General features: G+C 47.9%; 13 protein-coding genes across 13 annotated transcripts; 6 read left to right on the top strand and 7 right to left on the bottom strand.

Moving 5' to 3' along the window:
- Positions 1 to 218: 218 nt before the first annotated feature.
- Positions 219 to 2,141, bottom strand: N7479_001051 (uncharacterized protein; the record flags this gene model as incomplete). Its single annotated transcript, XM_057248749.1, has 4 exons — positions 219 to 393; positions 447 to 1,450; positions 1,504 to 1,657; positions 1,732 to 2,141. 4 exons carry the CDS (start codon positions 2,139 to 2,141, stop codon positions 219 to 221), a joined length of 1,743 nt encoding a protein of 580 aa, XP_057113181.1.
- Positions 2,142 to 2,595: 454 nt separating this feature from the next.
- On the top strand, positions 2,596 to 4,257 carry N7479_001050 (putative C2H2 finger domain protein; the record flags this gene model as incomplete). The annotated part of the gene is made up of 2 exons (XM_057248748.1): positions 2,596 to 2,708; positions 2,766 to 4,257. 2 exons carry the CDS (start codon positions 2,596 to 2,598, stop codon positions 4,255 to 4,257), a joined length of 1,605 nt encoding a protein of 534 aa, XP_057113180.1.
- Positions 4,258 to 4,419: 162 nt separating this feature from the next.
- Positions 4,420 to 6,148, bottom strand: N7479_001049 (uncharacterized protein; the record flags this gene model as incomplete). The annotated part of the gene is made up of 2 exons (XM_057248747.1): positions 4,420 to 4,873; positions 4,923 to 6,148. The coding sequence occupies 2 exons, from the start codon at positions 6,146 to 6,148 to the stop codon at positions 4,420 to 4,422; spliced, it is 1,680 nt and encodes a 559-aa protein (XP_057113179.1).
- A 705-nt stretch (positions 6,149 to 6,853) lies between these two features.
- On the top strand, positions 6,854 to 8,334 carry N7479_001048 (cysteine protease ATG4; the record flags this gene model as incomplete). Its single annotated transcript, XM_057248746.1, has 6 exons — positions 6,854 to 6,992; positions 7,052 to 7,227; positions 7,261 to 7,351; positions 7,475 to 7,643; positions 7,692 to 7,919; positions 7,968 to 8,334. The coding sequence occupies 6 exons, from the start codon at positions 6,854 to 6,856 to the stop codon at positions 8,332 to 8,334; spliced, it is 1,170 nt and encodes a 389-aa protein (XP_057113178.1).
- Positions 8,335 to 8,719: 385 nt separating this feature from the next.
- On the bottom strand, positions 8,720 to 9,294 carry N7479_001047 (histone H2B family protein; the record flags this gene model as incomplete). The annotated part of the gene is made up of 3 exons (XM_057248745.1): positions 8,720 to 8,898; positions 8,975 to 9,046; positions 9,120 to 9,294. The coding sequence occupies 3 exons, from the start codon at positions 9,292 to 9,294 to the stop codon at positions 8,720 to 8,722; spliced, it is 426 nt and encodes a 141-aa protein (XP_057113177.1).
- A 541-nt stretch (positions 9,295 to 9,835) lies between these two features.
- Positions 9,836 to 10,389, top strand: N7479_001046 (histone H2A; the record flags this gene model as incomplete). The annotated part of the gene is made up of 3 exons (XM_057248744.1): positions 9,836 to 9,918; positions 9,976 to 10,268; positions 10,337 to 10,389. Exons 1-3 carry the CDS (start codon positions 9,866 to 9,868, stop codon positions 10,387 to 10,389), a joined length of 399 nt encoding a protein of 132 aa, XP_057113176.1. The 5' UTR covers positions 9,836 to 9,865.
- A 468-nt stretch (positions 10,390 to 10,857) lies between these two features.
- Positions 10,858 to 11,281, bottom strand: N7479_001045 (NADH dehydrogenase [ubiquinone] 1 beta subcomplex subunit 9; the record flags this gene model as incomplete). The annotated part of the gene is made up of 3 exons (XM_057248743.1): positions 10,858 to 10,883; positions 10,939 to 11,059; positions 11,108 to 11,281. Coding segments are annotated over 3 exons (321 nt in total), but the record flags the coding sequence as incomplete, so codon positions are not given.
- A 477-nt stretch (positions 11,282 to 11,758) lies between these two features.
- On the top strand, positions 11,759 to 13,665 carry N7479_001044 (uncharacterized protein; the record flags this gene model as incomplete). The annotated part of the gene is made up of 11 exons (XM_057248742.1): positions 11,759 to 11,928; positions 11,984 to 12,042; positions 12,094 to 12,165; positions 12,219 to 12,274; positions 12,338 to 12,664; positions 12,715 to 13,107; positions 13,167 to 13,226; positions 13,280 to 13,334; positions 13,383 to 13,450; positions 13,500 to 13,571; positions 13,621 to 13,665. 11 exons carry the CDS (start codon positions 11,759 to 11,761, stop codon positions 13,663 to 13,665), a joined length of 1,377 nt encoding a protein of 458 aa, XP_057113174.1.
- Positions 13,666 to 14,017: 352 nt separating this feature from the next.
- N7479_001043 (uncharacterized protein) lies at positions 14,018 to 14,800 on the bottom strand (the record flags this gene model as incomplete). Its single annotated transcript, XM_057248741.1, has 3 exons — positions 14,018 to 14,481; positions 14,531 to 14,599; positions 14,653 to 14,800. 3 exons carry the CDS (start codon positions 14,798 to 14,800, stop codon positions 14,018 to 14,020), a joined length of 681 nt encoding a protein of 226 aa, XP_057113173.1.
- Positions 14,801 to 15,298: 498 nt separating this feature from the next.
- On the top strand, positions 15,299 to 16,119 carry N7479_001042 (protein-L-isoaspartate O-methyltransferase; the record flags this gene model as incomplete). Its single annotated transcript, XM_057248740.1, has 2 exons — positions 15,299 to 15,460; positions 15,511 to 16,119. 2 exons carry the CDS (start codon positions 15,299 to 15,301, stop codon positions 16,117 to 16,119), a joined length of 771 nt encoding a protein of 256 aa, XP_057113172.1.
- A 198-nt stretch (positions 16,120 to 16,317) lies between these two features.
- On the bottom strand, positions 16,318 to 17,911 carry N7479_001041 (DnaJ and TPR domain protein; the record flags this gene model as incomplete). The annotated part of the gene is made up of 2 exons (XM_057248739.1): positions 16,318 to 16,893; positions 16,943 to 17,911. 2 exons carry the CDS (start codon positions 17,909 to 17,911, stop codon positions 16,318 to 16,320), a joined length of 1,545 nt encoding a protein of 514 aa, XP_057113171.1.
- A 293-nt stretch (positions 17,912 to 18,204) lies between these two features.
- Positions 18,205 to 19,557, top strand: N7479_001040 (putative mitochondrial translation release factor (RF-1); the record flags this gene model as incomplete). Its single annotated transcript, XM_057248738.1, has 3 exons — positions 18,205 to 18,286; positions 18,336 to 18,508; positions 18,556 to 19,557. The coding sequence occupies 3 exons, from the start codon at positions 18,205 to 18,207 to the stop codon at positions 19,555 to 19,557; spliced, it is 1,257 nt and encodes a 418-aa protein (XP_057113170.1).
- Positions 19,558 to 19,618: 61 nt separating this feature from the next.
- N7479_001039 (putative mitochondrial tricarboxylate transporter (Ctp)) lies at positions 19,619 to 20,916 on the bottom strand (the record flags this gene model as incomplete). The annotated part of the gene is made up of 9 exons (XM_057248737.1): positions 19,619 to 19,676; positions 19,727 to 19,876; positions 19,927 to 19,962; positions 20,018 to 20,275; positions 20,323 to 20,470; positions 20,519 to 20,650; positions 20,699 to 20,719; positions 20,779 to 20,833; positions 20,884 to 20,916. 9 exons carry the CDS (start codon positions 20,914 to 20,916, stop codon positions 19,619 to 19,621), a joined length of 891 nt encoding a protein of 296 aa, XP_057113169.1.
- Positions 20,917 to 21,691: the final 775 nt, after the last annotated feature.

The raw sequence follows: 21,691 nt of genomic DNA, 5'->3' as shown, positions 1-21,691 counted from the left end.
GTGTGTCAAAAATATATATCCACTGACTGTATATACGGTATTTCTGACAATTCCTTTCTTCTCTTTTCCCCTTCCTTCTCCATACTTATAATTCTGAATGAAATACACTCTTTTCCACAAAGAACTGGCACATAACAGCAAAGCGATATCTAGAACCTAGGTATAGGGAAGTGCATTTCTAGCTGACAGATACCTTGACAAAGCGGAATTTATTTAAGCTAGTCATCAGGGTATTCATCCTTCATATTGCTCACAAACATCCGCTCTCTCTCATCCCATCGTTTGAAATGCTTACCCGCAATAGCAGTCAAGCTACCCGGAATTTCCGTGAAGCGAGGCAGAATGATTCCAATATTTTCCTCGGCCACATATCGGACACTTCGATCTGCCACGCTATGTATTCATTGTCAGCCATTAGCTAAGAAGAGTACACAAGAACAACCTACAGCACGTGATAGAAGCTTTGGTGCCTACCAGCTTCCAATCGATCAATGCCCATTCTCCTCATCCACTGTTCGCCCGCGCCACATTCCGAGTCCCAGCCTGTGATAATAGCCTCGTAATGATAGCGACGGTGGCGGAAAATCTGGCCCACCTTATATTGTATATTTGCATTACCACCGGTTCGCCTCCGAATCTGCTTTGGGATCTCATCCACAGCTCTCATCACATGAAGGCTCTCCAGTATGTGCTCATGCTCAAACAGCCCATGAAACAAAGGAGCGATGTACTGCTCGACTAGAAAGATATCAAAAGAAAAGTCTGCAGCGAATAGTTCCATGAGCCATGGTAACTGATGGCGTAGATCCATCGGCCTCGAATCGCCGGACAGTAGCATCATAGACCAAAGTGCAGCGTACTTTGCGCTCATAACATCTATGGAGGTGGCACGCGAGGTTGGATCTTGAGGTTCCACTCGAATCGAGTTCAATATGTTCTTACCACAGCGCAAGACAACGCCTGAAGTCGACGCTTCACCCAGGGTTGTGGTCTGGTCCATGTTGGACATACCCAGAAATGTTAATTGGCTGCGTAGGTTTGAGACAGGAGTCTCCCTTGCACCCCGAAACGGGTCCAAGTAAAGGGGTTCCCCTGGTTCCATCTCACTCAAAGCGTTTCCATCAATGTCTGAGCCGAGCTGGGGGGTAATTATCACATGCACATGGAATGGAAACCCACAAGGACGGGCGTTCAGGCCCACCCCCTGCGCAACAAAGCAGTAAATCGCGGCCGACACCAAAGGCAGAGAGTTATGCTCTGGACTCCTTAGAGCCAACCCTAAAAAGTTATGCTCCAAGGAATGATATTCCCGCTCTGGATTGATCCCTATAAGATCATTCTGCTCTAGCCAGGATGCTACGGCTAATGCCTTTTCACGGGGGGTGAAAAGGTGAAGATTTGGGTGAGACGCCACAAAGCGGTTGAGGATCTCATCCAGAGAGTCTTGTATCTAGATCAGGGTCAGGTATAGACTTGTGAAGGGGATACTAGGACAACACCCACTTCATCCAAATCTCCAGTTCCACTTTCGGGTATAAAGAGATCGAAACATGCCAAGGCTCTATCAATTGACACAGGTTCTCCGCGTTTGAGTTTCACCCATTCTGGTATGGCAATGCTTCGGTGCAGGCAAGTCAAGAGCGCGTGGGCGTAGTACCTTTTATGGTTGGTACAAGACACTGGTCAATTCGAGGGAAACACATGCGGACTTGCATAGAATTAGTAGCCCACCTTCTGGCCAAATAATCATCCCCGGAATCTATCCGGCTATATCGTAGAAGAGTATCCTTTGCATCGTATCCCATATTGATAACACGGCGAAACTTTTCGATCCGGCCAGTCTGGCTACCAAGAATACTATCAAGAATCCGAGTGACAGATTGATCAATCTGATATTTGAAGACAAATAGTGCTTTCCAATTGGTTGAATTCGTTGGGCAGGCAAGCTTCCGGGGCATGTCATGTCGCCCATCCCAGAACTTGTAATGCGACTGACAATGGTGACGCCATAGTAAATTCTCACTCGTTACGTTTTGAAATCGACGATTGGTTTGTTCGACGGCGGCACAGGATTGAGGAGAAGAATAACATAGAATCAAATGCAGGATCTCGTCTGGAAGATGGATTAAAGACCGAACCATCCCTGAAGATAGAAGACTGATGATGTTGGGAGGGGAAGACAAAGGAGAGGGCAATCAGAACGGTAGAATAGCCGATTTACATTCCTCAAGAAGTAAGAAAATTAAAACCAAAAAGTAGATCTGAGATTTGGAGAGTAGGAAAGTAGGAAAATCAAAAAATACCACCGACGCATGAAGATTCTCCCCGCTTTTGTTATCTCTCTCTATCAAAGACGCCAAGCCTTGAACTTCCTCGTCCATGTTTTTTCCCTCTTCTTTTCTTCTTCTTTTCTTCTTCTTTTCTTCTACTTTTAAACACTTATAGACAGTAATCTTGCTCTACCATCTTAATGATTTCCTTGAGATATTTTGAAATGAATTACTAAAAAAAACGTGTTGCTTCAGAACAACCGTGGGAATTTGTTGTGGTATTTGCCATCCTTCCCCACCATTATTTCTCTTTCTCTTACACGCCATGGGCCAATTTCATTCCACGAGCCAGGCAAATCCCGGTGCTTTGGAACAATCAGATCAGAAGACCGACTATTATGAGCTGCTTGGTGTAACACGCGATGCAACAGATGAGGAGTAAGTTCGCATGGATATGTGACCTACGGACATAACTAAAACTCACTCGACCTTTAGAATCAAAAAAGCATACCGAAAAAAAGCTCTTGTGTTGCACCCAGATCGAAATTATGGGAATGTTGATGAGGCTACCAAGCTGTTCGCCGAAATCCAATCTGCCTACGAAGTACTGGCAGATCCCCAGGAACGAGCATGGTACGACTCCCATAGCGATGCATTTTTAGGGACCAACGGAAATACCGATGATCAACACTCGTACAATGTTCGAATCACAACAGCTGAGGATGTCCTCAAACTCTTCTCGAGGTTCAGTCCTCGAATGGAATTCTCCGACTCCGCAACTGGATTCTTTGGTGGTTTGCGAGAGCAATTCGAACAACTCGCGCTGGAAGAAAGGTTGGCCTGTCAGTGGGAGAATCAAGACCCTATTGAATATCCTTCATTCGGATCTGGTAGTGATGATTTTGAGAACGTTGTACGGCCCTTCTATGCTGCATGGACCGGGTTCTCTACCCAAAAGTCCTTCGCATGGAAAGATGCCCATCGTTATTCTGAAGCGCCTGACCGCCGGGTGCGACGAATGATGGAAAAGGAAAACAGACGTCTTCGGGAGGAAGGTATCCGAGAATTCAACGATGCTGTCAGGTCCCTTGTGGCTTTTGTCAAAAAACGTGACCCACGGTATAAAGTTAACGCCCAGAGTGAAGCTCAACGCCAGGAAACCCTCCGCCAGTCTGTGGCTGCACAAGCTGCAAGATCACGAGCTGTGAATCAAGCCAGGATGCGGGATCATGTCCTCCCCGAGTGGGCCCAGTCAGAGCAACCAGTGGCAAATGACGACCAGGAGAGGAACGAAGAGAGCGAAGTCGAGAGCTTTGAATGTGTGGTATGCCACAAATATTTCAAAAGCCAGAAGCAATTCGAGGCACACGAGCGTAGCAAGAAGCATTTGAAGGCAGTCAAACAGCTATGCTGGGAAATGCGAATGCAGAACGACGAATTGGATTTGGAGTCCGCAGATGGCTCGAGTCCCAATGCAGCTACAACCAAACCTCTTGAGGCTGATGACGGGAAAGATGAGGTTTTTGCTGTCTCACAGGTTGATCTGGGATTAGATGCCGCCTTGAAGAGCCAAGATATCAATGTTGAGGATCAAGGAAGTTTGCATGGTCTTGAGGAACTAACTCGAGCCGAGCCGAACTCCCCAATGTCTTCGCACGATGACGATTATGCCTGCAGAGAATATGTTGAAACAAGGCTCCGCATCGATATGGATCCTTTGTCCACAGGTGCCCGAGACTCCTCTAGTATACCTGATCATCTACCATCTTCGGACCTCACCGAGCAGTCACCATCTCTCAAAATGGGCAAAGCCAAGCAAAAACGGGCGAAAAAGGCCGCGAGGCAAGCGGATCAACCTACAGGGTTTATTTGTGCAAATTGCCAGGCTCCCTTCACATCCAAGTCTAAATTATTCGATCATATTAGAGATCTCGACCACGCACAACCCTTGACGAGGTCTGTCGCTAGGAAGGGAAAGAAACACTAGTAAAACATCCGTGATGCTCACTTACCCAATTTTTTCAAAAGATAAAAGATAAAAAGAGATATGTCAGATCCATCAAGTCTTACGTTTTAAATTTCAGTGTTTTAACAAGGCCGCATATGCCGACTTCAGAAATCTTCCCCTTCCAAACACAGACCCAAACATCTAACCTAACCCAGCCCGCGAGTTCTTCACGATCTGCGTCACAGGCTGCAGAATTCCCTTGTTATCGGCGGCACCCAGAGCAGTACCGGTACTCCATCCCATCTTCTCTAGCATGGCCCGCCCTCGGTTTTCGGCTCCGATCTCCGGGGCGGAGGCGCCAACCACATCGCCATCCATATATGAAGCAGCACCGGACTTTCCACGCTTAGGTTGAGAAAATTTCTGCACTTCTGTGCCCCATGATTTGAACAACCGACGGTTGAATTTCCTGCCGGATAAGATATCGTCAACGTTAGATATAGTCTTAGGTGTGTATCGCGGAGTGCGCGCAGTCTTATTGAGGACCGGGAATCGAGATATCCCATGGCCGCGTGACTGTGATTTCAGATTCAGTGCATTGGCCAATTCATGTATCAGCTTTCTGCGTTGCTTGGTCATTGGCGGCAAGGACAGGCTATATTGAGTTAGTTAGGTCGATGAGAATGGGCAGGTATAAAACGAACCTATTTTTAGCGGACATAAGGAATGAGCGAAGCTCAGTCATAAACTCCTCCATGTTCATTTCCTTGGGATACTTGACCTTGAGGTCTGGATCCCTTGCTTTCCTGCCCAATAGTCCTTGCGCCCGGAGCTCTTCCCGCTCCACCTTCCGCAGCCTCTTTTTGGTTCGGTCATTCGTCCAGGCCTCCTGTAACTCGATCTCGAACTCACTGTCGGATAGTACCAGGTCTGGGACGGACTGCTTGCCCTTCGGTTTTTTCCGTAGGCTTGGTCTGTCAAAGTCCATTATATCAAACCCAAAGTACGGGTCAGACTCGAGAGCATCCGCAACTGCCGACGCAGATGGAAATAAAGACCTTTCATGGCGGGAACTCTTCTTAATGGACCCAGTATAATCATTAGCCAGGTCCTCGAGCAGCACGAAATCTTCAAGGTTGTCGTCATCTGATTCAGAGGTCATCATGTCGCCTTCGTCATTTTCGCTTGATGTTGGAATTGTATCATGTTCGGTGTCAATTTGCATTTGAGCTAGTAATCTTGGTGATTCCATTTTGGAGCTTCTGGGGCTTGCGGCCGACAGATCCAGTTGAGTTGCAGCTTTTACGACGTCAATGTCGACTTCTGCGTCAATATTTGCACCAGATGCCAATTCCTCGTGGTAGTCTTTGTCAATGTTGGCAATATAGTCAGCTAGTGGGTCGGTCTCTTCTTCCGGTGGCCAATCTGGCCTCTCTGCGTTCGATTCAGGGTAGCCTGTGGGAATAGCGGCAGGCGAAAGGTCCCAGGGCGTAGAGTCCAACATTGGTGTGTGTGATTTCTGCATGAATGCAGCAGTATTCGTCTGCACAATTTCTTGAATCTCTTTCTGATGTGTTCCAATGAGCACGGGCTTTGTATTCCTCCTGCCGGTGAACACAACCTCATCCTCACTCGAGTCATCTATATCCGATAATTTCGACTGTAGTATTGGGTTTGGGTGCTCGATTTGAATAACTCCTTGTCCTTTGGAGTCGAAGAAGAATGGAACCTCAATGTCGGCCTTCTTGTCCGGTATACTGTCGATTTTTGGTTCTTCCCGGTGCGTGTCCGATTTTGCCTGATCCTCGTCTGCTCGTTCCAATGTTGGCTCCAAACTACCCGCGCTCACGAATTGGACGGCTTTGTGACGAAGATTGCTGTCTGCCCATGATCGCTGATGGATTTCAGTATTCCGAGCTTCTTGCTGCATGGTAAACTGGTGTGGCTGTGGCGATAGGCCTTTTTTTTTTATGTTAGTATTCATCAAAAGCACATAAGCACACTAATTACCTCCGCCCATCTGTGCCCGCCTGGTACGGGCCTTGGATTTCCCATGGCGAGCCATAGGTGTGGTGAATCTGATCTGTTGATGGTGGGGGGTGAAGTGACTTAGGGGGGATTCTTTCGCCTTCGGGTCCGGGCGGTGACGGACCTGGTACAAATGGTACCTTCCTATGTATGTATGTACCAAATACAACATCCGTATGGTTGTATAAGACCTTTTTTTTTTTTTTGACCATTATAGACTTGAATGTTATGGGTTTTTGAAAAGCTAAAACGAACCCCATTCTTGAATTGCAGAGTATCTGGAGCGTAAACTAAATGCATTGTAGTCGGTGACGTCTTAGCTCGTGACTGGAAAGCTCCTCCCCCTCATCGGGGAGAAAGGAGGATTCAACTCTGGCCTGGAGCTTTTACCGTTTGTCTTATCTCCATTCCCTTTTGTTTGTGTTTTACCTCGGGTTCTTTTGGTGGCCTGCTTGGTTTGGGTTTAAATCAAGTTTCGACGTTACTAGCTTCCAGGGTTGGAATATATATATTCATCCAACCACCTCCGATCCAGGACCACCGACCCCCATCTACACTATAACCACCAGATCCACAACAAACAAAAAGCAGAAATCCAACTTCAGCCATGACCGTGGACATGGAAAAGTGTAAACGAATAGTACAATACTTCTGGGACCCAGAACCCAGAAACGATGTACCTGCGGCGTCGATATGGTGTCTGGGTAAGGAGTATGCCCCCCGGCAACCATCCAGTGACCAGACCAGTGCGTTTTCCTCAAGTGAATATATAACTCTATATTCTACTCCCTAACATCACATACAGCCAACAACCCACATAGCCCTTCAAGACAGTCCGATGCTAGCACATTAAATGACACAGCATGGCCGAAGGCATTTCTCTTCGATTTCGGATCGAGGACTTGGATCACATACCGATCAAATTTCACACCGATTCCACGAACAAACACACCAGAAGCAACATCCTCGATGACACTGGGGGTACGTTTGAGAAGTCAGCTGATGGACCCCCAGGGTTTTACATCAGATACAGGGTGGGGCTGCATGATCAGGTCTGGACAAAGCCTTTTGGCAAATACCTTTTCAATTCTATTACTAGGACGAGGTGAGAGATGAGTCCAATAATGTCTTGTGGGAAAAATTCCCACACTAAAAAAACAAATCAAATCATCCAAAAAAAATAACGAAAAAATAAAAAAGCACAGAGCTAACCAGACATACTAACTAGACTGGCGTCGAGGGGAGAAAGTGGAGGAAGAGTCGAAGCTAATATCAATGTTCGCCGATCACCCGGATGCTCCATTCTCTATACATCGATTTGTCAATCGTGGTGCAGAATCATGCGGGAAATATCCAGGTGAATGGTTTGGGCCTTCAGCAACTGCTAAATGTATCCAGTGCGTGTTACTAAGACCCAAGATATAGATTAATACTGATGGCGATAGGCTACTTTCCACTCAAAGCAAGATCCCCCAACTCAGGGTCTATGTAACCAATGACACATCGGATGTCTATGAAGACAAATTTGCATACGTGGCCCACGATGGATCAGGTCGAATTCAGCCAACACTCATCCTGATTGGAACCAGACTGGGGATCGATAATGTCACCCCGGCGTACTGGGATGGACTCCGAGCTGCACTGACATATCCCCAATCCGTTGGCATTGCAGGGTAGGTTCACCTGTCTGATCGATACGAAGTGTGTACTAACAAAAATAGTGGACGCCCATCGGCATCGCATTACTTTGTAGGGGCTCAAGACTGTCATCTCTTTTTCCTGGATCCGCATACCACCCGACCTGCAACATCTTATCGACCAGATGGGCTTTACACCCAGGAGGAATTGGATAGCTATTACACCAGCCGACTGCGGAGAATCCATATCAAGGACGTGGATCCCAGCATGCTCATTGGATTTCTCATCAAGGATGAAGATGACTGGGCTGACTGGAAGAAACGAATTCAATCCACGCCTGGACAGCCTATTGTGCACATATTCCCTGGTCAGCACCAGCCGGATCATGGTCATGGTCGGGCCGAGGCTCTGGATGAAGTCGAGGCGCTGGACGATTCAGATGAGATATAGACAAACTAGGAGGCGCAGGCTCACCTTCCCTAAGTTTCTAGGTTGCATATTGGAAATTTACCAGGAAAGAGAAATAGAATCATGATGCAATGCAATCAAGCATTTGGAATTTCGCGTTCTAGTAGGGGGAGGCCAATCCATGCCTGCCCCAGACCCGAGTTATGTTACACCGCATTCACGTATCGAGTGGTAACCATTCAAAAAAAAAAAATCACCCATCGGGGAAAAGAAAATTCAAGCCATCCCATGACGCATTAGAAACCCGCAAAACACCCATAACCGACCACCTCAAAGCCTATAACAGATCAAGAGGCGATAAAAACAAAAGCAAGCTGGAGGAAAGGAGAGGGAAAGAAAGAAAAAAATAACGTTAAAAAAAAGCCGCTTATTTGGCGGAAGAAGAGTACTTGGTCACAGCCTTGGTTCCCTCAGAGACGGCGTGCTTGGCCAGCTCACCGGGAAGGATAAGGCGGACAGAGGTCTGGATCTCCCGGGAAGAAATGGTGGACTTCTTGTTGTAAGCAGCCAGCTTGGAGGCTTCAGTAGCGACACGCTCGAAAATGTCTGGAAAATGAGACAAGTCAGAAAATGAGACATGACAAACACGTAAACGCGTTTTTTTTTTGGGTGAAATACATACCGTTGACGAAGGAGTTCAAGATGGACATAGCACGGGTAGAAATACCAGTGTCGGGGTGGACCTGCTTGAGGACTAAAAATGAAGTCAGTATGGACGCGTCTTTGTTTCCCCCCTCTTGCAACGTTGTTTTCAAGAATCAACTCACCCTTGTAGATGTAAGAAGAGTAGGTCTCCTTGCGGGTCTTGCCGCGCTTCTTCTTCTCGCCAGTGGCAGCGGTGGCAGTCTTCTTTCCAGCCTCCTTCTTCTCAGCAGGGGCCTTGCCGCCAACGGGGGCCTTGCCACCGGTGGAGGGCTTCTTTTCAGCGGCCTTGGGGGGCATTTTGAATGTAAATCGGAAAGTTGGTTGGGAAAGGAGTTGGAAGAGTTAAGTGTAAAGATGGATGAAGCGTGTGGGTGGGAAACAGAGATGGAATGTGGAAGGGAAAGTCAAAGAGACGCGGTGACGAGGGGAGACACCGTCTTTATACTCGTGTTCCAAAGGCCAGTTGATCCTGGAGGGGGGTGCAAAGGAGGCCGAATTTCAATACGGTAACACTATGGTATGATCTGTATGATTAAACTGACATTGACGCGTCTTAAGGTGGTAGAGGTGGGGTGAAATCACGTTCAGATGACTGTCATGTATGGTAATGGACTTTAATTACCAAGCCATTCCCGAAGGGGAATGTCTGATCTGATTGATCATTGGCTGCAACATCTAAGCGAGGCCGTGATCTGGAGGGCCATTGATGCCGTCCCAACGTCACCCTCACCGCGTCCTTATAAAGGTCCTCCGCTTCCACACGCTCTCCCACCTGCTCTTGCGACTTTACACCATAATCCAAGCTTTCCATCTTCAATAACTTCTCTTCCTTTTCTACCCAACTCCCCTTTTCTCAAAAACCATCAAAATGACTGGCGGAAAGTCCGGCGGCAAGGCTAGCGGCAGCAAGAACGCGCAGTCGTAAGTTGTTTATAATTCGCGTCTTGCATATACGTTTCATACTGACATCAACATCAGCCGTTCCTCCAAGGCTGGTTTGGCCTTCCCCGTTGGCCGTGTCCACCGTCTTCTCCGGAAGGGCAACTACGCCCAGCGTGTCGGTGCCGGTGCTCCCGTTTACCTCGCTGCTGTTCTCGAGTACCTCGCTGCTGAGATTCTCGAGTTGGCTGGAAACGCCGCTCGTGACAATAAGAAGACTCGTATCATCCCCCGTCACCTCCAGCTTGCCATCCGCAATGATGAGGAGTTGAACAAGCTCTTGGGTCACGTCACCATTGCCCAGGGTGGTGTTCTTCCTAACATCCACCAGAGTATGTTATATATATACACACTCACCCCAAATTTCTATTCTTGTATCATATGCTAATGTGTGTTTCAGACCTTCTCCCCAAGAAGACTCCCAAGGCCGGCAAGGGCAGCCAGGAGCTGTAAGGGGCTCTCTATTTTCTTTCTTTCTCGCGGGTTGTTTGTTTTTCCGGCGCGGATTGGTTCTTTGACACGATAATGGGGTTATGGGACGGGCACGTTATGGCTCTGCGTTTTCTCTTTTTTTTCTTTTCCATTTTCTCTCTATCAATTTCCTGGCTGTACATTATGTCTACGGACATGGAATGATACCGGCGACCTTAACCTTGCTTGAGGGATTTCAACTTTCGGATACTAGCCCTAGGTTTGAGCCCAAATCAATAAAAACTCCAGGTTTCCCAAGTGTATAAAATAAATATACGGGCTCGACTTTTGTACCTCAAAATGGTATTCATGGTAGCTATTTATAGTACAAAAACAAAATTGTAAATTCTACATTCCGGTTGGATACTCTACATCTTCAGGAAAGAAATGCATATTTCATGTTTGCGATTGGCCCAATCCTCATATTGTGTTTTGTGGTATCGATTTGACTCAGTGTGCAGCGGGGGGTTGGGCATCTATATTGTTTCATGATCAGTGCAAATTCAAGGTTATATGGGGATGTGAACTTACATGGCAGGATTCGGGCTGGCAGGTTGCGCTCCCATTTGTTGCCGCCGGGCGCAGTAGGCGCCCGGTATGGGTCAGGGTGCTTCCAGCTCTCCAAGAGCTTCTCTGTCTCGCGCAGCAAAACCTAGACCATCTGTTAGAGTTGCCAACCATAGATTTCAGGCCCACATACCTGTTGCTGCCGAGGATCGCGGACGTCCTTGTTGGCTTCGAAAAGGGATCGGATATAGACAGCCTGTCCACGCCAGATCTGCCGGTGGACGGCCCAGTCAAGGGACAGTTTCAGGGAGCGCCGGTAAAGCGACCTACAGCAGATCAGTGAACAGTCCTCTAGGGGAACACCGGCCTACCGACTTAACAGCGAAGGTGGACATTGTTCTTCAAGATTTGTCCCGGGTCCAATTCCGGCCAGCTGGAAGAGAAAAAGGAAAACAAAAAAAGGATATGTGTTGATAAACGGATCTATCAAAGAGAAATGACAACCTTGGAGATTATTAGGGTTCCTGGTGGATAATGCGTTGGGGTTGAGAGTTTCAATGTCGTCAGGTTGACTATTCTGGGCTTCCTAATTCGCTCGGTATCAGTTTGCCCAAATGGTCACTACCCGGCCCCGTAGCAACAAACTGCTTGAAAGGTCTCTCCTCGTCACCGTAGTGTAAGAAGAATACTCCGCCTCTGCCGAAGGGCGCCCGGTTTACTTTAGAACCCGATCCAATCCGAGCTTGATCTTCTTTGCTTCCACTAATTTTTAGGGTTGAAGCATCTTCTCCTACCAAACTGGTTCGGCTTTTTCCTAGCTGAATAAATTTAGCTTCAATTCGCCATGGCATCTCGAGTCTCTATTGCGCGCCTCTCGGGCCAGCGCTTCTCGGCTGTAGCCAGGACCACTCCTCGGGCATCAAGCCAGTTCCGCAATTTCAAGGGATTGTCTACCCTCACACGAAAGACTTTGGCTAGCTCAGCTTCGAGCTTGTTACAGGTCTCTTCCTCCTGGTAAGTATCTATGTCATTACCATTCGTCGCAAATTTGGCTCATACAACCCTATAGCATCAATGTCTCGCGACTCAACCTTGCTCCTCTGGGAGGTCACCAACTTCGTACCTATGGTAAATGCCTTTCTTGAGCAGTATTTTTGATCAGTTGCTAATCCTGCTTAGCTGACTCCATCATCAAGGTCCCCAGCATGGCCGAGTCGATTACAGAGGGTACCCTCAAGCAGTTCTCAAAACGTATGGTGCTTTATCCGTGGTTAAACAATTGGCATTTACTTATTCTAGTATAGAGGTTGGCGATTTTGTTGAGCGTGACGAGGAAATTGCGACAATTGAAACAGACAAGGTCAATACCAACTACCCCACCCCGTCACAACTAATACTGTTGCTAATATGGATTTTCTGTTAGATTGATGTTTCGGTCAATGCTCCAGAGTCCGGTACCATCAAGGAGTTCCTTGTGAACGAGGAAGATACCGTTACCGTCGGCCAGGATCTCGTCAAGATCGAGCTTGGTGCGGCCCCCGAGGGTGGAAAGAAGGACGAGGGCGCCGAGAAGCCCAAGGAGCCCAAGGAATCTGGGCCTAAGAAGGATGCTTCACCCGCCCCTGTCGAGACTGAGAAGCCCAAAGAGCCCGAATCTAAGAAGGCTGCACCCCCTAAGCAGGCTCCCAAGGCGGAGTCCAAGCCCCAGGCCGCCGAACAGCCAGCTCTTGGCGGTCGTGAGGAACGCCGGGTATGTTGATTGGTCTTTGATTTTGGCTTGAACTAATTTTTTTTGTCTAGGTCAAAATGAACCGTATGCGTCTGCGTATTGCCGAGCGCCTGAAGCAGTCCCAGAATACCGCCGCTTCTCTCACTACTTTCAACGAGGTTGACATGTCCTCGCTGATGGAGTTCCGGAAACTGTACAAGGATGATGTGCTCAAGAAGACCGGTGTGAAGCTTGGTTTCATGAGCGCCTTCTCTCGTGCTTGTGTGCTTGCCATGAAGGATATCCCCGCTGTCAACGCTTCCATCGAGGGTCCTAACGGCGGTGACACCATTGTCTACCGCGACTACGTTGACATCAGCGTTGCAGTCGCCACCGAGAAGGGTCTTGTGACCCCTGTTGTCCGTAACACTGAAGGCAAGGATCTTGTTGGCATCGAGAAGGCCATTGCCGACCTTGGAAAGAAGGTGGGCAGTTTTTTTTTTTTCCTTATGGCGGAGATGTCCAGTTCACTGACCTGCAGTAGGCTCGTGACAACAAGTTGACCATTGAAGACATGGCCGGCGGTACCTTCACCATCAGTAACGTATGTTTTCTGCCTCCATACGTTTAAGAATAACATGGCTAACTTGACCTCAGGGTGGTGTCTTTGGCTCACTGATGGGCACACCAATTATCAACGTTCCCCAAACAGGTCAGTTCTCTCGTGATATCTTTGGGGTTTGAATCTAATTTTGTCTAGCTGTCTTGGGTCTCCACGCCATTAAGGACAAGCCTGTCGCTGTGAACGGCAAGGTTGAGATCCGTCCCGTACGTACAGACAATCCAATTACTTCCTTCGATTTACTGATATTTCTAGATGATGTATCTGGCTCTCACCTACGATCACCGTCTTCTAGATGGTCGCGAGGCCGTTACTTTCCTTGTCAAGGTATGTCTTCCTCCTCATCCGCTTGAATCAATCACTAATCCCACCGCAGGTCAAGGAATACATTGAGGACCCCCGGCGCATGCTGCTTGGCTAGGTGACATGAGTGTTTTGTCACACGCCTTTTAATTATCTGTGTTCTCGTACCTAGAGCGGCCTTGCGCCCTTTGTAAATTATTCTGTTCTAAGATATAAATGCCATGTCAAGGACAAGTCTGTCAGCGGGGCCCTTAAGTACTATATGTTATATGTTACATTGCTTTCGATATTTGATCGGCTGTTGAGAATTGATTGAGATTCAACGATCAGTAGGTCAAGTTGGTTTACATGTTGTATCGCGCTTCAGACCACTCGTGGTCCGCGGATCCCTGGCCCTCACGTGTCCGACTTGGCATAACTACACATAGGAGCATATAGAAGGACATTGCTCTCGTATATTTTGAGCGAGACTACCAGAATCCACAGTATTCTCGAATCTGCTGTGTCTGCTCCCGGGTCAGGCCTTCCAGTTGGCCCTGCTCCAGTTGCAAAAGAAGAGGCGCGTCCAGGACTTCCATAAGATCCTCGAAAAAATCGACATAACGATGCTGCAAGCATTGGAGAGGAAACTTTTCACTAAGTTCTTCTCGGCTCATTGGATCCGCGGTACCAAATGGAGGTGGCATGTGCTCAAGGAACATGGTCCGGCTGACTTCCCACCATATATCGAGTTCGCTGTCGTTGGTTCTCCAGTTGCAGAGTCTGTTGAGCTGCTCTGGGAAACGCACTTCTTCTTCAAGCATTGCATGGACCATGAAGTGGGCACCTAGGTCGAACCAACGTCTGCGGGATACGTTGGCAACTGCAGAGTGACAGAAGTCCATGAACTGAACCGCGATATCCGACAGGGTCACAAAGTGACCGAGGTCACGATCTTTGGGGGGGGTACCAGTGGAGAAAATGATTGGACAGGTAGAGGATACGCAATTTGAGGTCCAAGTCCCAGGGCAGGGGGCCCTCAAGACGATGATCGAGGAGCCGCCGGTGGAATTCTAGAGTATTAGTCGGTATGAATGCTCCTTTGCTAGGAAGTTCTAGTGCTTACGTTCAACAAGAAGCGCAAACCATTCAATGTCCTCCGTTGGTCTTGCTTGATGTACCGCTTCTAGGAGCCCACTGATGCACATACAGACCATGTAGTCGAAGATCAATAAATCCACTGTGGCTCGTATGCCCGGGTTTCGTTCCGCCATTTTGAAGTCAATGCCGAGGCGGCAAAGGTATCAGATGAAAGGTATATGAGCAGTCCTAGAGGAGTCCATGGTGCCTTATAGGTGTAACTTTTCCAACAACAATTGTGTGAAAGCGCTTAGTCGGCACGATTAGTCGGCAATGTCACCTGCCTAGGTGCCGTCAATGCTGGATTATCAATATGCCCGGATGTTTTGATATCTCTTTCACGTGACTCAGTCCCATTTTAGTATTATATTTACTACATATGCAACTACTTGCTATGTAGCTTGGGATATATTGGAATTACATTGCTTTTACTATATATATATATATATGTATGTATGTATGTATAAATCAGGTTTTACTTGTGATGTGTAGTGAATGCGGATATCATGGCGTCATTTATATATAACCATCTGTGGGAGAGTCACACATACATGATGTACTTGCTATGTAATTAACCATTACATAGTAGACAGGAAACTTTTCCCCTGTCACCATTCAACACCCTACAACCCATGTCTAGTCTGCGCATAAAACCAAAACTCAAACCCGTCAAAGCAACACAGGCTATGACCATGGCGTGGTATTGTTCTGGATCTACCAATACTGAATTGGTCGAGAACCTATTCAAGGCTGGATTGATACAGAACGAGCGTGTGAAAGATGCCATGATAGGAGTGAGCATATTCAATATATCCTATTCAATGTCCTTTCTAACATGATCAAGGTTGATCGGGCACATTATGCTCCATCAAGGCCATATTCAGACTCGCCTCAGCCCATTGGACATGGAGCCACTATATCAGCACCCCACATGCATGGCCATGCATGTGAGTATCTGATTGATTATCTCAAACCAGGTGCTCGAGCGTTGGATATTGGATCTGGTTCAGGATACTTGACTCATGTCCTTGCCAATCTGGTGACCGATTCCAATGCCCCGGGACAGGTGATTGGCATTGACCATATCTCCGAGCTGACAAACCTGGCGCGCACCAACATGAACAAGTCCAAGAAAGGTACTGAGTTCCAGACATCTACAACCGTCAAGTTTATTACTGGCGATGGACGCCTTGGATGGAAAGAAAGCGCGCCATATGATGCCATCCACGTTGGTGCCGCTGCCGACAAGCTTCACCAAACGCTGGTGGATCAGCTGCGTGCTCCCGGGAGACTCTTCATCCCGGTGGAATCGGAAGATGACGAGAATGCCATGGATAGCCTCAGCGGTGGTCAGTATATCTGGGTGGTGGATAAAAGGGAAGACGGATCCATTCACAAGGAGAAGGTCTTCCAAGTGAGCTACGTGCCCTTGACAGATGCTCCACGAGAATGAAATTGCAATCCAGATACTTCTATTTTATTTGATATCTTTACTCCAATCCAAATCAATTTAATTCAAGAAGAGAATGAGTCTATGTACTTCCCTAAACCTATTTCTCATGTGAGCTTCAAATCCATGAATAGCTTTCCAAATACATTGAGAAACCCCACGAACACCTGGTATGTCCCACAGAAAAAAAAAACAATCCGATCAGCGGAATCCACCAGGGAATTTGAAACTTCCCTGGAATTGTGGACCGCCCTGTTGGAAGAAGAACTGTTGACCGCCGCCACCGAATGGATGACCCTGGAACTGACTACCCCGTTGCTGCGATTCAGGATCATTGGGATCATCGCCGTTGTCAAACCGTGTCCGGAGTTCGGAGTCAGATAGAACCTCGTAGGCTTCGTTGATGGCCGCCATCTTTTTCTCTGCTTCCTCTTTGCTTACACCCTGGGCGTGGGCCTTATCAGGGTGATGTTGCTTCACCAACTGGCGATACGCGCGCTTGACTGTCCGATCATCCGCATCACGGCTAATACCCAGGACTTTATAGTAATCTTTCTGCTTGGAACGCCTGAGTAAGGTCTGGGCCTTTTGCTGGAGAGTTTGCGCCTCTTGGGAACTGGGATGATGCTCCTTGGCCGATTCAAGCGTACGTATAGCATCCTCGAATCGATCCTCATCCAAAGCGGTCTGGGCCTGATACAGGAGCCCTGAAAGCGAGTGAGGAACAAGCTGAAGAGCCTCAGCGCAGTAAGGACCGGCCTTTTTGATCATATGCATCTATACATGTTAGTGACAGAAAACCAAAACCTGCGATGCGGATACTCACTTCACGGTAAGCCTCGCAGGTCTTCTCGACTAGGAACGTGTAAAGATTATCCGGTGCCAAGCGATGAATATGGTTGGCCTGTCTTGCTTCTTCAACATCGGCCTTGATGTCTGCAATCAGTCCACTGGATTCGTTATCGCCGACCATGATATTTGCCGCATTGCTGAATTTACGTGCGCCAAGGGCATTATGCAATTTCTCTACCTGCTTGACAAGCTTGCGTTCACGCCGATAGAGACGGTTGCACGGTTTCGAGTCGGGATCAGTATGGAGACATTTACGGATTTGAGCAAGGCCACGGCCACTGTCCGCTAGAGAGTAAAACAGCATTGACGACATTTGCAGGTGAGGTTCGACCAAGCTCGGGGACATTTGCAGAACATGTGCCAAATCACTAAGCCCTTCTTCGGTCTCGCCTTTTTCAAAGTGACAATGAGCTCGAGCTTGCCGCAGAGGCAGTGCCGTATTTGCCTTTAGGATGGCCACATTCGCCTCCGAGACACACGTCTCCCAGACGCCCTGCTTTTCGGCATCGAGAGCCAATGTGGCTGCATCCCGTGCGGCTTCTAATTCCTTGTAATCGTCCGTCGACTTCTTTCCGGCCCGCTCAAGGTCCTGCAAGGCGTCTTGCCAATGCGCGGAGCGTGCCTTTAAGCGAGATCGTTGTAGAAGAGCGCCCTCAAAGTCTGGTTTGAGTTCTAGAACTCGATCAAAGTCACTTGAGGCCTGTGAGTTTTTGCCGATGGACAGATAAGCTGCACCCCGCTGGAAGATAGTGATATAGTTGGTTGGGTCGCGTGAGACGGCGGCGTCGAAGTATACCACGGCATCTCGGGGTGAGCCATGCGCGAGGTGGGCTTTGGCGGAAGAGATCAATTCAGAGAGAGGGATGTCTGAGGGGATTTCAAGGGCGTATCCAGCCGAGAAACAAGCCAGGAAGGCCGTGAGTGATTCCAAGGAAACGAGCATCTTGGGGAGTATGCGACGCAGTAACTATGTAGTTAATGGAGATGTAAATGAAGATTTTGGTGTAGAATTAGTCTCCCTAGGAGAGCAAGAAGAGGGGCATGATCCAAAAACCCAGGACAAAATGGTAAAGTGCAAAGCGCAATGAACAATGAACAATGAACAAGGAAGTTGAAGCTGGATGAGCATACTCCGTGGCCTTTACGTCTCGTATTGTTCCGTTACCGTCATGTGACATGTAATTGTCTCCAATCGCTTTCGTTCCAAATTTTGATGTTCATTAAGTGACTCGAAGTATGGTCGCCAATTCAATATGTCGAATTATCTTGAGGCCTAGCCTTGGCCTGAAATTCTCGCCTTTGCGAGGCGTACATACCGGTAAGACCGGTTTGGCTACTTTCTGATCAATATGCTAATTACGAGGAAGCATCCGATTCTGCCTTGTCTCCAGCACTTTTAACCAGAGCCCGCCTACTTGCAGCTGAACACACAAAGCTTTCCGAACGACTGGGAGACTCATTTGATGCAAAAACCGCCAGACGAGCCGGGGAACTGGCACCAATTGCGAATATCTTGAAAGAATGGGTTAATGCCAATGATGTATGCACCTCCGGAGTCTTTTATTGGAACCCTACTAATTCCGCTAGTCTATCATCGAGCTCAAGTCCCTATTAACCGACCCCAGCACCGACGCTGAACTGCGGTCTTTGGCAACAGAAGACCTTGAGAGTAGTCGCAATGCCTTGCCAACGATATCAGACCGACTGAAGAAGGCCCTCATTCCGCGACATCCATTTGCAGACCTTCCTTGCTTGCTCGAAATTCGACCTGGCGCAGGCGGAGATGAAGCAGGTTTGTTTGCTTTTGAGATGTTACGGATGTACGTTGCTTTTTGCTCCCGAAAGGGCCTCCGTCCAACAATTTTGAAGCAGGATACAGAGGTCGGCGCGTCCGACGACCGTCTCAGTGAGGCAGTAATTGAAATTGAAGCCAATGGTGCATATGATATATTACGAACTGAATCAGGGGTACATAGGGTGCAGAGAGTACCCGCAACTGAGACCAAGGGTCGCACCCATACTAGCGCTGTCAGTGTAATGGTCTTGCCGAGTTTCCCAGAGGACGGCAGCGAGATGGATAGCGCAGTGAACTTTGAAGATCCAAACAGCGATTACTATATTGACCCGCAAGAGGTGCGGGTTGAAAAGATGAGGGCTTCAGGTGCTGGAGGGCAACACGTTAACAAAACCGAGTCCGCCATTCGACTGACCCATATCCCCACGCATACAGTCGTCTCCATGCAAGACGAACGGTCCCAGCAGGCCAATCGCAGAAAGGCCTGGCAGATGCTACGGGCAAAACTGGCTGAAGCCCGACAAGAAGCCCGCGAGCAAGAGCTTATGCAACTCAGACGAGGTATACTGGGTGGTGTAGCCAAAATGGGTCGAGGTGATAAAATTCGAACCTACAATTTTGGTCAAAGTCGCTGCACTGATCATCGCACAGGCATCACGATCCACAATCTGGATAGTATTCTTGATGGCGGTGATGGTTTAGACACTGTGATGGATAGTGTACGGACGTGGATGGCTGATACTGAAGTTGAGGCTATGCTTGCTGAGGACATGGCAAAAATAAAGAGTAAATAACAGAGCCTTTTTTTCATGTACAATGATACCATATATTCTATTAAAGTCTGAATTTATTGTTCTACAAATACTTTCGCTCCGGATCCAAGAGGTCCAGCCCATCCATAGCCTTCTCGTACCTGTCCAACAGTTAGCAACTTTCGTAGTATGACTTGGATCTGTCACAAACATGGTGAACACAATTCCCCCACTCATGATAAGTCTCGCAAGTCGCGGCATAGCACCAGACCACAATGTGAAGACACCTTCATCCTTGACGATTCTTGTTGCGCAAACAATGCTGTTCTTGTAATGCTTGCTGGCCTCGAGTGATTGCATTCTGATATCGTTAATATCTTAGATATACCATTAGCCCGCGGGAATATTAACCTTGTCTTGACCGTGTCCAATGGTTGGGTCACGTAACTGATTCATGTTAGTTTGGATTTGAATTTGATTCATCTCCTCCAGGGAGTCTTACACAGTGATGAACCCTGCAACTCCACCAATTCCAAAGGTGGCTGCAGTGCCCAGCTTTTCGCCTGGCGCCGTATAGCCCTCTGCAAACTGCTTCAATGTTGTGTAGGCTGTGAATCGGGTTGCCGAGTTGGCGGCCTGTCTTGCTGTAGTGGGAACAAAACCTTGGAAGAAGCCCTTGACACCTCTCTCCTTGAAAATGATCCTGCTACCGTGCAAGAAACCACGCATCCGAGGGTTGGCAGACTTCCGGTCATCAATCCTATAGTTCGGTCAGTAGAGCCAGCCAGAAATACGAGGGGAGCTCACAATTGGGTCTTAATGCTCTCAAAGGGGGTGACGGCAAAAAGAGACTCGGTGAATCCAGCGCCAAATCCAGCAACAACCGTCCTTGGTCCTGAGATCTTGCCATTCTCATCCTGAAGAACCGATTTTATGGCATCGAAAGCGACGAATCCTAGTACGTATCAGCGGCGGCCCAGACAATTACGGGAGGTAGACGCACTAATTCCAGCCTTGAGCGAGTTTCCAATAATCAATGTCGTACATCCTGCATACCACTGGCTTCCGAACGGTGGCCATGGTAGCTTTTGGCCCTGGGTAAGCTGGCGATTGAGCTGAGTGCGGGTCTTCGCAACTGCATAGAATTAGCAACCATTGTTGTAAGAAATTCGAAGGATCATACATTCGGCTGGGTATGTTATCGCTGTAGTATACGGGTTAGCTAGTGGCCTGGTAGGGTAGGGGTTCATTGAGCTTCTTTACCGATCTCCACGGCTCCAGCAGTGGACCCCGCAAGGATAGAGCGAAGGGCACTGGGCTATGTCTATTGGTGAGTTTCAAGCAGAATATATTATTTCGAGAATATACCTTTGCTTTTTGATCCTTATTTACCGTCGCCATTTTTTTGGTAGTTTGGAGGAATTGTAGTCGCCGAACCTCGGAGATCCAGCGAGATACGGCGCTCGGTACGTGCCATTACCGCAGAGTTGATGCTGGATCTGTAAAATCAGTCTGGGAGACCAGTTCTTTAACACATCTCATTCATATATATAAAGATCGAAAACGGGTTAATCAAATCCTACAAATTATTACAGAAGAACAAACTGGAGGGATATTGTCAATTCACTAGCTGAATCTACCTAGATCCGTTAAACAACTAGTGCTCCTCCATTTTTTTCTTCTTTTTTTAGGGGGTTTTTGAGAGTCGGAGAGTGGTGTTTCATCGCGTCTCTAACAACGGCGATTACACAAAGTAAGTGGGTGTAGGCAAGAATAGGGCTAAGCATGGTAGAGTGGCGGGAGAACTCCAGGCTGCCAACAAAAGGTTGGTAAAGGGTGACGTCGTCCCTCGTGGGGAAAATAAGAAAAATAGTCCCCCTGGGAAAAATCACATTAGACGCTTGTCCTGTGGAACGCCATTTGCCTTGCAAATCCCTGAAACACAGAATACAGCCTCCGAAAACGCAGGGTGTGGGCGCCGAAAATGCATTTCCCTCAAGGATCCAACTCACAGGACAAGGAACTGGAATGAAAAAGACATATGATACATTGCACTCCCGTATCATTATGACCAGAGAATCAATGCTAGGATAGCCTGGCATGATTTCGAAGATAGAGCGGAATAGAATAAGAGGATCGTGGAAACCAAAGCGCAGCGATTTGAAAAAAAAAAAGG

Source organism: Penicillium vulpinum, assembly GCF_028829585.1.
Source record: "Penicillium vulpinum strain IBT 29486 chromosome Unknown utg000001l_segment0_segment0, whole genome shotgun sequence".
Taxonomy (NCBI): Eukaryota; Fungi; Ascomycota; class Eurotiomycetes; order Eurotiales; family Aspergillaceae; genus Penicillium; species Penicillium vulpinum.
Note: the sequence above shows the minus strand (reverse complement) of the source record. Positions and strands in the feature narration are given on the sequence as shown.